Source organism: Balaenoptera ricei, chromosome 7 (genome assembly GCF_028023285.1).
Source record: "Balaenoptera ricei isolate mBalRic1 chromosome 7, mBalRic1.hap2, whole genome shotgun sequence".
Taxonomy (NCBI): domain Eukaryota; kingdom Metazoa; phylum Chordata; class Mammalia; order Artiodactyla; family Balaenopteridae; genus Balaenoptera; species Balaenoptera ricei.
Window position 1 is genome coordinate 57,002,520 of NC_082645.1, and position 15,559 is coordinate 57,018,078.

Below are 15,559 nucleotides of genomic sequence, written 5' to 3' on the forward strand. Positions count from 1 at the left end.
GCCCTGGACAAACCACTGAATCACTTTAGGAATTCGCTTCCTCGTCTACACAATGGTAGAACTGGCCTGAATGATCGTTAAGTCCTAGCCAACCTTAAAACTTTATAATGAATGAACCTTGCTAAGAGCTAGGAAAAAGAATAGAGAAACTCAGAGAAAGGACCTCAGAAGTTCCCATACTTTGCTGCACGGAATTTATAGTATCTTGGGTTTGCTATGTCATGGACGTTTCGGTCTTCTAGGTTCTTTGTTTTATCTCCAATAAGTGACGTTCTACATTGGATAAATCACGTCCAGACAAAAGGGACAGAATTACATTAAGAGCTTTTGAAACAGGAAGTTAAATATGACTCTTAAATATACTTATTTCACATAAAAGATAAGAATTCAAGAAATTTTCAGAAATTCACAGAGTAAATTATTCCTTTATGAAAACTTTTGTTTCTAAGTGCATTTCCATTTGATGTATCAACAAAATGACACTACATGCATTAAAAAGTGACTTACCTATAACTACATCATGACCATCGACTAAGCCAGCAGAGAAGAGCTCCTGAGAAACGCCATCTGCCGTATCTGCCCAAACGTGAAATGAAGGTGTATCAGTAACCATACAGTAAAAACCAATAATCCAGTACAATGTAAAATATATATTTTTCATTTAGAAAAATCATCCATGTGTGTTTCAATTCAACAATTCAGATTCTATCAGGAGGAAAAATCAGAAGCAATGTGAAATACATTTGCCACGTACAATTTGCATCCTTTGCTCTTTATTCAACAGAAGTTATACAAACTTATTGTTTCATTTTTGTTGAACCAAAAAACTATTACCCTTTGTCTACTATCTGAATTATTCTCAAATGCACCTCTAGAAGTTAGCTCATAACTGTTCCCTATGAACACTGCTTTTCTTTCTTGCCAAGGTAAACTCCAGCCACCATCAATCCTTTTCTATCATTAGTAGCCACTGAGTTAGAATTTATGGCAAAGGTTGAAGATGTAGCATTTGATGCAACCTCATATTTGGTACAAACAGCCTATGAGCTTGTTGGACTGTTAAGATGAGCTATTTAAATTTATGCTATTAAGAAAATCCTTTAACATGACATTGATCATTTGATAGCAACAGACTCATTCTCTTAGAAAATGTGGTTGGATAAAAGAATGTAGTTTCTCAATGATAAGTGACAGGAGTTAGCAATCTCATAAAGATGGGACTGAACAGGCTGTAGCAAGTGAATATAACTGAAATTACTTAACTGAGAGGTCATACACGAACACGATAATAGTGAGAAGTCTGTTTGAAGACTTTGTAAAGGGAAATTGATAAATTGCCATGTGCTCAAAGAACCACGATGAACCCCTATGTTTTCACAAGGGAGATGACATGGTCTCCATGGCGGCCTGATAGTCTCACAAATAGCCAGTACTAGAGCTGGATAAGAAGAAACTGGGAAAGCATAGCTCCTGAATCAAACAAGCACCTAAACTGAATTGCAGTTTGCTATGCCAAAGCCTGCCCTCAACACAGACTGGGTTTCTCTGCTTAATCTGTGTTTCACATGTGGTGATTATGTAAGTGGCCTCAAGTGTGTGTGTGTGTGTGTGTGTGTGTGTGTGTGTGCGTGCGCACGCGCGCGCCTGTATGAGCACATCGTTGAAGGTACAATTATCTTTCACACTGGGCTTTAATGTGCTTATTAGCCCAGTGTCTGACTCATAGTAATTACTCAACAAATGGTAATTGAAGATGATGAGGCAGCCAAAGATCATGTGAAATGCTCCTCACACCCTTGTGCTCTTTCTCCCTCTCATACGTGGCCCTATTTCCTAAATCTCCAATGAAAATTTGAGAGCTGATATATATTCTTTGTACTTTCAGAGAAACTGTGGTATTCTATCATTTTACTCATTCAGTGAAATGGAATGAAGGAAATGGAAAAGAAAAACATAGGAATCTTACTAAACAATGAAATTCCATAAAAGGTGGGCTTATCTTGGGCCTTGTCCTTACTGTTAGAAGTACAAGAAACACCTTATAAAATTCTCTCAGAGATAAAACCTCTCATAGCACGGAACCCAGGGTAGCATAATGAAAGGCTCTACTCTGAAAATGATGTAGCTTTAAAAGGTCAGCTAGGACATTCAGCCTCACAATCACCATCTTCCTGGATGCCACTAGAAACTTCAGGAAAAGAAGCCTATTGAATTCAAGTGCCTGCCTCGTAGACGCCGGGCACAGAGTAGTCAGTGGTTACTCTTCTACTGACTGATCTTCTGTTAAAGCAACTGGATGTGTTACCACCATCTCTAAAGTATCAGTAAGATCTTACACTTGAGTAAGGAGCTATAATCAAAGAAAGTAGTTGAAAATGGAATAATCAACAAAGTCACATTGAGGGCTAGCACTAAAGCAGTACGGAAGCAAATTAATGTTCCCAAATGATCAAAGTGTACAGCATCTCTGACTATTTTCAGGACTCTTGGGTACCAAATGAGTCATATTAAAATAGCAAAAGGGTTGTGCTGGTTGGTCAAAAATGGAAGTATTCCTTGTTTGTGTGTGTGCCATTAAGCAGTTATTTTTCATGCATGTTAAGTAACATATCATTAATAGTTTAGAAAAAAAACTTGAAGGTAATTGGTAATTTATTTTTCTTTAAGCTGCTTGACATTCCTAATGTGTAAACGGGTTAAATAATCATAAATAATCACGTACGCTCTGCTTTCTAGATCATTACAGCAACACAGTAAACACAAAGGGCTTGCCCTCAAATGACGACAGAATATTTGATATGTTCATATTATACACTCAATGACGTATATATTTATGTGTGTATACACCAGAGACATAGTACACACAGTACGCATGCACAGATCGAGCGCAAACAACATCTCAAATGCAGACAGCATCGGTAATCACAGAGGTGCAGTGACATAGCTATGGTGTTTCTGAAACTAAACGGCTGGGCTCGCTCCCCAGGGAAGGCCAGCTATCATCAGGAAGCCAGCACTATGGTTTCTGTCTGGGCAACACAAGCAGAGACTCTGAATCTAACCATGGCAAATGAGGCTGCCAAAGCTAGCACAAAGGGCCAGGTAACGCTGATAAGGCCATCTTATCCCCAGCAATCCTCAACTCAGAAATTCATTTCTTTGGTACCTTTGAAATTAAAATTGACTCTTATTGCCACTGTCAATCTTAAACAATCAGATGAAAAAAAAAACCCTTAAAATAAGAATTCTTTTACTTACTATACTTGAAACATTTATTATATAATTGCTAGATTTTATTACAGTATTGGCTGCTCAGTATCTTTATATTATGACAAAACAGCTTTTTGATAACAGCAACCGGCAGCTGTTCAATTTCACAGACTGACTCTAAATTGTCAAAGACTGCCCCCAGAAAGAAAGATCAGTTAGCAAATTCACTAGGGCCTTATTCACATTTCTTTTGTAAAAAGATATGTTTAATTCAAATATACTGGAAATCATGAAATCTTTGTGTTTACAGGGGACTAGACATCAGGGCCAATGAATCTATGACTGACCACCTATGGCCCAGGAACATACTTTGTTTGGGCACTGAACCTGAATGTATTTAGACAGAACTCTCTGGTTTTCTGAAGTTCCCACCATTCACTTTGGCTCCTGTAAGCATTTGAGTTTTTGTCTTCTTACAGTTGATAACAGCAGGGAGGTCAAGCAGTTAACTGACTGACTAGCTATCAAGCTAGAAAGTTTCAGGTTTTCAAAATTTTAGCAAATACAATTTATTTAATCGAATAAAAATTTACTTGGAATTCTAATACATAAAATAATTACAGAATGTTATTAGCTTACATATATTAATACGTTCAAATGTATAAGACTAATGAGACATCGAGGCTGTTTTCATGTACATAAAAGTCTGAAACCAGAGATCAAGGCGAACAGCTCCAGTCTTAGCATTAGCATCTGATTTTCACTTCTCCAGATTGTTTTGGTTATGAACTAAAGAGAGCAAAGAGCAATTTTTGTTTAACAACTGATGCTGTGATCTCCAAAGCCTGTATCCAATAATTAAGCAAAGTGACTGGAGATTCTCCTGCATACCAGGCACCTGCCAGGTGCTAGAGACACCAAGAAACAGGACATGGCTCGATGACTTCCCAGGCATCCAGGCGCTAAAAGAGCAACCAGTCTAGCCTTGAAACTCTTTTAATAACTACTCAAAATACTAAAATTGGGCTTCCCTGGTGGCGCAGTGGTTGAGAATCCGCCTGCCAATGCAGGGGACACGGACGGGTTCAAGCCCCGGTCCGGGAAGATCCCACATGCCACGGAGCAACTAAGCCTGTGCACCACAACTACTGAGCCTGCACTCTAGAGCCCGCGAGCCACAACTACTGAGCCCGTGTGCCACAACTCCTGAGGCCTGCATGCCTAGAGCCCATGCTCCGCAACAAGAGAAGCCACTGCAATGAGAAGCCTGCACACTGCAACAAAGAGTAGCCCCCGCTTGCCGCAACTAGAGAAAGCCCACGCACAGCAACAAAGACCCAACGCAGACAAAAATAAATAAATAAAATTAATTAATTAATTAAAAAAAAAGAATAAACTTAAAATAGCTAAAAAAAAAAAATCTAGAAGAAATACTGATTAAAAAAAAAATACTAAAATTGTATTTGGCTGCAAGACTAGCACTGTTCCTACCAAGTTTCCTAGCGGTGCCTGCAGTAAGTAGAGGCCCAGATACTCCTCAGCACAGGCTTCGTGTAATCTGAACCGACAACAGAGAGGCAGAGTATGCTACCTTTTGGTCTGATGTCATTGTTTGTTGCTCAACCCTAATTAAGACTGCTATGCGCGTCTCATCACACTCATCATAATGTCCTTTAGGCCCTGCATCACCACGCCAGCACTTCTTTTCATGGTCGAGCTAATAGATCTAATTTATAAGTGCGTATATTCTGTGCAGCACGTGTCCCTGGAATTCATGCAGTCAGTAGTGGGTTCGGTTTGGATTCCCCACAATTACTACAAATCCTTCCTTTCTTCCTTCCTTCCCTCCTTTGTTTTTAGAGAACACATTTTTGAATAGCAAATTATAACCACATGCTTGTAATCAATTTCTGAAATGCTCTTGGTAGCAATAAAATGATAATTTCAATGAAAACTTACCTCTTCCTGGAGTAAACTCAAATCGTATATCATTAAGTTCCTTTCTGGAGTTCCTGAAATACATAACAAATAGCACATTAAAATCTAATGAAGCAAAGTTTAACCAAACTAAATGCATTCCAATTTTTACAAGATGCTACTGACATATAGATAGCATTTAATAGTTTTGGGTTACTTCTAAATACTTCCTCCACTGGAAGAGGCAGTTATGACAATAATAAAGGGAGATATTGTTTAACTGATTGAATTTACCTTATACAAACATGACTGTATCACAAAATTCCAAAACTAAATGCTCCTTTTATAAAATCTACACTAAATCAGTAACCTTAAATTTAATTCCATAATTAAAAATTTCAGAAGCTTTTAGTCTAGCATAAATAGTATTCAATACATTTTTCATATTTTTCCTGGGAAAATAGTATTGTATCAAATTTTTTTTTTTAATTTTTTTTTTTTTTTTTGATGTGGACCATTTTTAAAGTTTTTATTGAATTTGTCACACTACTGCTTCTGTTTTTTGTTTTGGTTTTTTGGCCGTGAAGCCTGTGGGATCTTAGTTCCCTGACCAGGGATCGAACCCACACCCCCTGCGTTGGAAGACGAAGTCTTAACCACTGTACCACCAGGGAAGTCCCCTCGAATTATTTTTAAAAGTGAAACAAACAAGGAAGATAGCCTTAGCGATAAACTTCACGACAGCACTATACATTAAATCATACAACAAAAATGTCCAGACTAAGGTGTGTATTTTGTTGTTAAAAATTTTATCTAAATAAATAGAGGGGGACCTCTGAATGTTATGAAATAGCCCACTGAATATATAAAACTTTTAAGAAATTTAAAATGCTTACATAAAACTACAATAGACACATATATGTACGTTCAATCAAAATATCAAATGACACTGGGGAAATATGGAACAAATAAGTATCTAAGATATGAGTTTTCCATTCATATTAATTTCAAGACATAATCGTAAGGGCCAGTGAGTTATAATTAGAATGGTTTTATTTTCTCATAAGAACACTAAAATATTATGAGTAACTCTTGACAGATGCTAGAATTAAAGTTAATTAAAAAGAAAAAACTTTTAAGAAACTGCAGTAGGACACATGAAATAGTCATTTCTGTATGCATTCAACTCTTTGCTCAGCTGCCAAGAGTGCCAGAGACAGAGACAGAGATGGTCTGAATACCAAGCCCTGAACATCCTCCTTCCGGTGCCAGGAGAGTCTGATCAAACCCTTTGATACTCCAGTGTGCTACTCTAAAACTCTGGTAATATCTCCTGGTCTCTAGGTACAGTGCCCGAATCTTGATGACGTCAGTCTATGGGCCCTTTTTGGACCATAGCCTGATGGTGGTTCTTTATGTCCTACCACATCCTACGACACCAAGTGTGAGGAGGTCCAGAACGATGACAAAGGCATGGTACCAACTGAGAGAAAGCCCTTCTCCCAGTGCCTAGAGAAGCTGACCCAAGTCTAATACCTTCCACAACCAGAGAGGTAAAGGGTCAGGAACTCCAGAGACAACCAAGCCCAGGCTACCTACATGAGAGCCTGGAACCTCGGCATCTCCTCTAGGGTGTCCGCACCACGACTTTATTGCTACTCCTCTCGAAGACAGAATGGGAACTAGCGGACATTAGTAATTCCTATAGCTGTGCTTCTTTCAGGACCTTCTGAGAATCTGAAAACTGTGAAAACTGTGAATGCTCCCACTAAAAAAGCAGACACATGACCAACGCATGAAATTGCAGGCAACTGTAGATGGTTCAGAGATCATCTTGGACCCCAGGCAAAGCAAGCCTGACCTGGAGGTGGAGTGGGCCATGAACAACAACCAGTGCCTGCACCGGAAGGGCTGTCTGCATGTTGCCTGAATTTTCTTAATAAACTACAATGTCACCACACATTACACAGTGTTTTCATATCCATCGGCAGTTCTCAAACTTTTTGGTCTTAGGACTCTTTTACATTCTTAAAAAGTATCAAGGACCCCTAAGGGACTTTTGTTTATGTCGGCTGTATCTATCAATATTTACTGTATTAGGAATTAAAACTGATAAGTTTTAAAATATTTATTAATTCACTTGAAAATGAAAATAATCAGCCTATCACATGTTAATGTCCAAAAATTTTTTTTACGTAAAATTATTTTACTTTCCAAAAGAAAAATCAGTGAAAAGAATGCATTGTTTTCTATTTTTTGTAAACCTCTGTAATGTCTGTCTTCAGGTAGCTGGATTCTTATATTTGCCTCTGTAGTCAATCTGCTGCAATATCACATATCATGTAGCCAGCTACTGGAAATTCTACTGTATGTATGTGAAACAATGAGAGAGAAAAAGGCCAATACTTTCTTAATATTATTATAAAAATAGTTTCCACCTCATAAGCTCCTTGAAAGGGTCTCAAGGACCCCCGGGGGTTACAGGACCACGCTTTGAGCAATACTGATACCAAATTTCATTTGATCCTGATAATCAACCTTTGAGATACACAAAGCAGGTATTACTTGTTTCCCATTTTTTGATGAGTACATTCAATGGCTTTTTTACAAAGTTAATGAGTGGCAGAGTGAGGACCAACAATTCCAGACTGGAAATACCTAATGCAAATTACAAATGTTCAATTCCCTTTAACTTTTGAGTGAAAACAAATAAATATTCCCCAGCATTTTACACATTACTATAAAAAGATCAGCAAGCATTCATTTATTTAACAGACTTGGTTTTGTGTGTTGTGCATCAGCAAAGGTTGAATTAGGACTACAACAATTCAATAAGAAAAAATAATCACTAGGAAAGCAAGTATTTATAGTGTGTTTAATAATGAAATGACAGAAGGAGAAATAAAGAAAAGGAATTAGGTTGGACCATAATTTATGCCATTGTTCCTTTCCTCTTTTTCTTTTGATCTGGCTTGTCTAAATTAGTTTGTTCTACTAAGGTCATGAGCAGAGAGGTATAAGAACCATACCCAACATATCATCATGCACATCCTTATTCTTTACATATCAGTCCTACAAAAGTAATACCCAACATCCATAATCTTTATCTACATCAACCGTGGCTCAAGTTGTGGAGGTTGCCTACTCACGTCATTCTTTTATGACTCTGAACCTAAAATACCCACCTTTGAAAAGATCACAGTGATTGATTGTGTGTAGTAGACTTGTCCCATCAGGATGAAATAAAGTTGGAAAAATGCCCAATTGGATCTAACTACTGAAGGTCATCCTTTCATAAAGAATTAATCTTTTTCGGACTCATACTTAACACCTTTAATTGAAAGTACATTTACTTTAATTGATATGGCACAAGATACTCCTGATTTAAGGGAAGCTGAAAATAGGTATGATTTAAAGCCAGACACTATGCCTGTGCAACTTTCCAGAGGAAACGTTAATAACTTGAGAGCAACAGTTTCAATACCCAGGGGACCTTTAATAACTCTTATTTAAAAAACTCTTTCAATCCTAAAAAAAAACCCCGAAACAACAAACTCTTAAACTTGGTAAGGCACAATCCCTTATTTCTTATTGGAGTATATACTGCATCACAGATGCAAATGCCTACGGGGCTCAAGGCAGAAAAATTTCTTTCTTAAAATAGGTAATACAATCACATGGCTTAAAAATCAAAAAGTACAACAGGGTATTCCATGAAATCTAGCCCTCTCAACTCCTGTCACTCATCTTCCTGGTCCACCTCACAGAGGCAATCATGCTATAGGCTCTCTGTGCATCCTCCCTGAGATTTTCTACGTATGCTCTAGCAAATACACGTACAGAGTTCCCTCTAGCCTGTTTAATTCAAGTGGGAGACGGTAGTAGCATTCTATATGCTGTTCTGCACCTTGCCTTTTATTTAACTTAATAATATACCTTGGAATTTCTCCGTATAGGTTCACAGAGAGCTTTCTCATTCTTTTCTGTTCGTTTATAGCTACATAGTATTCTGTTGTATGCCATATCCTTCTTTAACCAGTTACCAGTCTATGAATAGATTGTTTCTAGTCTTTCACTATTATAAACAATGCTTCAATGAATAACCTTGTTCTTATGTCACTTGGCAAATATATGAGTATAAAAATAAATTTTCTGGAAGAAAATTGCTTGGTCAAAGGATACATATATTTACAATTTGCTAGATACTGTCAAATTCCCCTTCATTTAAGCTGTATCAATTTATACTCTCACAAGCAATTTGAAAGCACTACTGCAGGAACGTTAAAGGAGTATGGCAGAAAGTGTATTTAAAACAAAAAAACAAAAAACAGGGAGATGTGGGGACTATGCCAGCTGGAAAACTTATTCCCCATTGAAAGGGGGCAACCTCTACTCAGCACCACCTGGTTACGACGAAGCAGGATTGGGGCTTAATTTTGTTAAATTTTATTTTTTGCTATGTCCATTCAAAGTGAGAAGTTCCAAGATACGGACTGGCATGCATAGGGGTTTTCTTTCTGCTCTTTCAATTCATCTGCAAGGGACACAGTGAACACTCAATGGAGGCCTCTGGCTAAGAGGGTGGTGACGACAAACACATGAGCGAACACGTACGTACCCTTCCTGGTGGTGGAGGTGCAGGAGGCCCGGACGGTTGAAGTATATATTTTACAGGATGTAGCACTTTCCTGCACCTCTTAATGTACCATGTCAAGACAACCTGAAAGACTTACTGCTTTTGGAGGGCTCCCAAACTAAAAGGCCAGCTCAGAACTATCTGCATTCCTCAGCTGCACATGAATGTCTCTTAGCCCACGCCAACAAATATATGGGGGCACATGCACCCCAAGAACCAGATGGAAGCAAAACGCTTAGAAGTCCAAAGACCACTCATTGTCAAAGGGCATCATAAACTCTAAGTGTCCTTGGCGCTGCGTACCCTCCATCACAGGGTGCTCTGGAGTGAGGCTGAAAGTCAACCAGTTCCCCAAGCTCTGAAGTTGAAGGATGTAGTTGGAGTAACACCACTCAGGATCCCTGTAAGGGCAGTGGGTACAGTGTTTCCCAGGATCCAGAGGTGGCCCCTCCCTCCTAAGCAGCAGGGGGTTTTCTTAGCCAACAACATTCCAGGTGAGGGGAAAGCTGCTGGTGTCCAAGGAAGACCAGAGGGACTCCTGGACCCCTAGAGTGTCTCCCCGTCTCGGGAGCAGGATGGGGACCTTTCAAACATGTTGGGCTAGGAGTCAGTTGGAGCATCACTCAGCTTGCTTCTTTCCCACTCTTGGCACTGAACTGACGTCCTTTCCCGCGGGTTTAGGAAGAGACACAGGACGCCTCTCCGTACCAGGAGACAGCGAGGTGCTAAGGAGGGGATCCTGTGAAATTGTGGAGAGAGGTCTGAGTTCAGATCCACCTGCTACTTGTCTGGCCTCTGGAATCCGTTTCCTCAACTATGAGGTGGGGAAAATAATAATTAATAGCATTTACAACCTGCTGGTACGTGCTTGGGGCTTCACATGTGTTATGTCATTCCATGCTCAAAACAACTCTTCAAGTAGGGATGACTATTACCCCCATTATTTTACAGACGAGGAAATGGAGGAAGCTCAGAAAGGGGAAAGGACGTATCCAAAACCAGGTGTCCGAACAGCACGTCTGGACTAGATCTAGAACTTAATAAACGTTACCCATCGTCTTTGCCAGTGCACAACCCTCACCTGAGGCTCTATCAGCCCCGCCCTGAGTCTGCAGGTGCTCCTAACTGGTCTCTCCACATTCAAGCTCACGGCCTCCAGAGGAGTCAGTCAGCTTGTACCTGAAAACCTAGTCAGGTCACCCCCTTGCCGAAAAACTCCATTTCCGTCTCCTTCTTCTTCTTTTTTTTTTTTTTAAAGGGAAAGGTTTAAGCATTTACCCTGTCCTTTTTTTTTTTTTTTTTTAAATTAACTAATTAATTAATTTTTTAATTTTTGGCTGTGTTGGGTCTTCGTTTCTGTGCGAGGGCTTTCTCTAGTTGTGGCAAGCGGGGGCCACTCTTCATCACGGTGCGCGGGCCTCTCACTATCGCGGCCTCTCTTCTTGCGGAGCACAAGCTCCAGACGCGCAGGCTCAGCAGTTGTGGCTCACGGGCCCAGTTGCTCCGCGGCATGTGGGATCTTCCCAGACCAGGGCTCGAACCCGTGTCCCCTGCATTGGCAGGCAGATTCTCAACCACTGCGCCACCAGGGAAGCCCCTGTCTCCTTCTTCTTAAAGCAAGATTCCAAATCCTTAGCATGACCGTCTGAGACCTGCTCTTGTCCGTCTCCCCACCATGACCAGCCACCTACCATGACCCGTGGGCTATACCTTCCTTAAGTTTCTCATTTCTCTAAAGCTCCACTACTACTGACCAAGGGCAGGTCACCATTATCTGCCGCACATGAGAATAAATGGTTTTATGACCAAAGAGTATTTTACCCGCACTCACAGGCACCATGCAGATATACACAGAGAAAGCTGCTGCTAAAACTAAAGATGTACAGCAGAAGGGAAAAGGGCCATAAAAGGTGAGAGAGCTATTACTCAGGGTGTGACCTTTGGTAGATGAATGTGTAGCCCAGGAAGAAAACTGTTGTACTTCATGAGATGTGAAAAATGCCAAGGTAGCGATAAGTTGAAGGATACTACAGCGTAAGGCCAGTGACAAAAGAATCAGGAAGAGAAAAAAGAAGCTTCCTATAGCCAGGCCACATTTACCTCACCCCGGGCTTTCCCAGAACAGAGTCTTTAAGTCAGCTAACTAGACCGCCTTAAAAGCTGGAGACTCACCTGGACTCGTCCAAGTTCACTTTGCAGTTCAGACCCACCCCAGCTGCTTCCCCTGCCTCACCTGCAGTTTCTTCAGCTTCCCTCACAGATTAAACGAACTGTGTGAAAGCACCCTGTGGCTCCCGCACACCACTGACAGGCATTGTGATGCCCTAAATTTTGAGGCACACAGAAGTGGGCAGAAGGTCATGGTTCCGGTCCTGAATGAGTTTACAATCTTCCCAGAGAATGAAGAGACTGACAGCTGATCTATGCAAAATCACCGGGAAGACCCCAAGGTAAATACGTGCTTTAAAAATAGTAGCATAGAAGGAAATATCAGACTAATTCAGAGGAAGGAGCATTCCCCCTCTCTTGGCTCTCACTCTATCCATCCTTCATACTCCTGTCAAATTAATCTTCCTCTGAGGTAAAGGTCCAATCACAGAATCATATAATTTTACAACTGAAAGGGGCCCTGGAGGTCATCGAATCCATTTCCCTCATTCCTAGGGTGAGGAAACAGAAGCCACAGAGATTAAGTGGCTTGCTTAAGACTACACAGCTGGTTAATTCACTCAACACTCCCTAAATCCTTATTGATCACCTACTAGGTGTCAGCCCTATCTCAGTAGCCACTCATGGCAGAAAGGACACCCAAACCAGGGACTGAGATTCCTAGATGACTGTTCTTTATTCTCCACTGGTGGTTCTCAAGCTGCAGGCAGGGGACGGAGGCACGATCTCTAAAGAAAGAAGTTTTTTTTCCCCCAGTAACCCCCTGCCCCTAGTTAAGAATTACTGCATGCAATGCGAGGTGTTATTGATGGGAATTTGTTTCACGTATGATGGATGTGGTGGCAGAAGTAAAGGTGGAGAGCCACCGCTGTACCCACCAGCACCGTGCCCCAAAGGCCTGCCTGAAATCAAAGCTCTCCTGTACGTATGTATCTCCATGTACCACAAGCCATATATGCTCCAGGAGTGTGAGAATAGTAACTGAGCCCTATACCTCCCTCTCCCCTCCAACCCCCGGCCTTGCATTTCACTTGCCTCAAAAGAGCCTTTTAGACCAGTGAGTGTCCTAAAAACTGAAAGTGAAAATTCCTCTCAGCACTATACCTCCAGACACCCAGAATTATGCCTATAGTCTAGAAAGTATAAGTTCGTAGCATCCAGAATTCTAGTCTACGTGAAGCCGTGCAGCATCACATAGCTCGTGATCAATGTCAAATAGATCAGGACATCATACTGTTCCCTTTAACCAAAAAAAAAAAGAAAAAAAAAACAAGAGCAGTGACAAACATACATATGCATATGCACATGTGCAAGCGCACACGTGCGCACAGGCACAGACACGGGTTTCTTTAAATAAGGTATATTGACATACCAAAAAATTTGACCTTACATGTTGGTTGTCTGCAGGTTTTTCTGCAACTAAAACCCCAGGCTAAGGACTCTGAAGCCTCCCACTGGCTGTGGAGTGTGCTGAAGGACCCTTTTAGATTTGCAGCCTACAGGGAGCAATCTGGCTGCCTATGATTTCACACAGCAGACGCTTAAATTAGAGGTGCATATGCAGAGCCTTGCAAACAGAAATTTCTGATGCTCCGTACCAGGCTGACACCTATGAATAAATCACATGCAAAAAATTATCATAAATAACCACCTTTCCTGTCTACAAACAATAGTTTTCATCTGGAAATAGTCCAAACTAGGTTAAGGTTTTTGTTCTTTAACAGAAACCTCTTGAAAATCTCCATGCCTGCCAAGAAGAGGACACAGCTGTTTCCTCTCCCCAACCCGATCCACTCTCCAACCTAAACAAACACATCTGATCCGGTTTTCTCCAGTACATACTTGCAAAAATCATGACAGACATAGGGGATAGTGCAAAGAGTTAACAAAACAAACACACATGTACCTACCACCCGGAAATTTTAAAATGGTAACATTTTTGTCATATTCTCTTCGGAGCCTAATCATAAAATTTTAATAATGTTTGACCTACACAGTACAAAATCAGTTGTGTTACATCTGAGCTGTGGTAAATCATGAGCAAACAGATTACTGTGTAAGGGCTCTGCCTCCTGTCAAGATTGTGGAACCATATTTCATGGGTAGCAGTCCTTTTCAGCATTCAGAATGTCCAGCGAACATATTTATTGAACCCATTTTCACCCACAGGGCAAAAGGGAGATGCAGTGACGCACAAAAACTAGGCTCATGTGTAGGGCTGGTGAGAACAGAAACATAGTCGAGTTGGAGTTCACTTTTTTTAGTAGCAGGAAAAAAACATTAAGCACACTTCTTACTTAGGGGTTTTGTGTATGCCTCTTGATTATAATCCACTGATGTAAGTATAGAAGCAGCCTTTGTTAACATTTGTGCCTGAAAGTTTGAAGTGTGTTAGGGTTTACTGCAGAAAACCCAGACTCGTCAATGTTTTTGTGATAGAAACCTCTCTTCAGTGAATCAGGATCCTGCATCAACACGCCAAGTCAATTATACAATAAAAACATAAAGGTACCCCTAAGACATGGATTCAATAAATGTGCAATTGGGCTCTAGACATCAGGTCAAGGCAGGTGTATTTATGCAGTTTGATATAGTATGTGGGGAGGTGGGCGGGGCTGAACATATTTACAGGATTCCAGGATGAGTAAATTTGCAAGACAATGGAAGCTTACTTCTTTAAGGCACAAAATGCTACAAACTCTATTATGGCCAAGTATCATCTCCCTTGCTAACTATTGGTTTGGCTCATTTAATTCTTGTAAAAAAGGATGCAAGTACTTTCAAAATAAATCAAGTATGTAACTGAACATTTGATTATTAAAAATAACAGAAATTAGTTAAAGGGAACATTACACATGCTTGAGATGTCAAGTACTCCAACAGAGCACTGAATTTAGCTCTGTTTGCTTGCAACTAAGACAAAAAAAGGAAACACTGCATGATACAGTTCTTAATTTACCAAAAAGGAAACATGCAAGGCACATTTTCCCCCCTTGGCATTAATATCACGGAGAAATTTTTTATGAAAGCCCCTTTATCAGGGACACTGAGTAACGTCTTCAAATCTATGGTGTAAAAGACAGAAACTTTTTTTCATACAAATGTCTTCAACTATGTGGTGCAAAAGATGGGATATTTTTTCCTCCCATGTGCTGAAGGCACAATATTAAATCTTACCTGAATGATGGAATTTCTGCTGGGAGCTGAAATAATATACCCAAGGTACATTGTTTCCTGATGATTTACCTCAATAGAGGGAGCTCAAAGAACCTGGAGAAATGAATGGCCTACGCCGACAGCTTCCTGATGCCCCCAGAGTGTCTTTGCCAAGTGCCGCAATGGGCGATTTCATGACTGAACTCTGGAAAGTACTGGAAGGAGTCTGATGGTCTGTGCGCTGATGAAACACAGATCTTTCACTTTAGCTAAAACATACATGGGAAGCAGAGGTAACACTCTGCTGTGAACCTGTAGGAGCCTGACTGACTTACATCCTCCCCATGAGAGCTGGCTAACTAGCTGCTAAGGGAGGTGGGCTGCAGGCTATCTGAACTTCAAAAGGAAGCTCTGTGTCTGGCCAAGAACTTGCACATGTGCTGAGCTGAACACCAAACTTTGTTGCTTCAG

The 15,559-nt window shown here is 40.5% G+C and overlaps 1 protein-coding gene across 3 annotated transcripts in view; it reads right to left on the reverse strand.

The window, feature by feature from the left end:
• The window catches only part of STK39 (serine/threonine kinase 39), a 310,969-nt gene that overhangs the window by 53,052 nt on the left and 242,358 nt on the right, over positions 1-15,559 (reverse strand). For all 3 annotated transcript variants that reach the window (XM_059928025.1, XM_059928027.1, XM_059928026.1), the window contains exons 15-16: positions 5,170-5,222; positions 508-576 (exon numbers count right to left, since the gene is read on the reverse strand). In XM_059928025.1, coding sequence (XP_059784008.1) covers positions 508-576; positions 5,170-5,222 — 122 coding nt within the window. The remainder of the gene's footprint in view (positions 1-507; positions 577-5,169; positions 5,223-15,559) is intronic.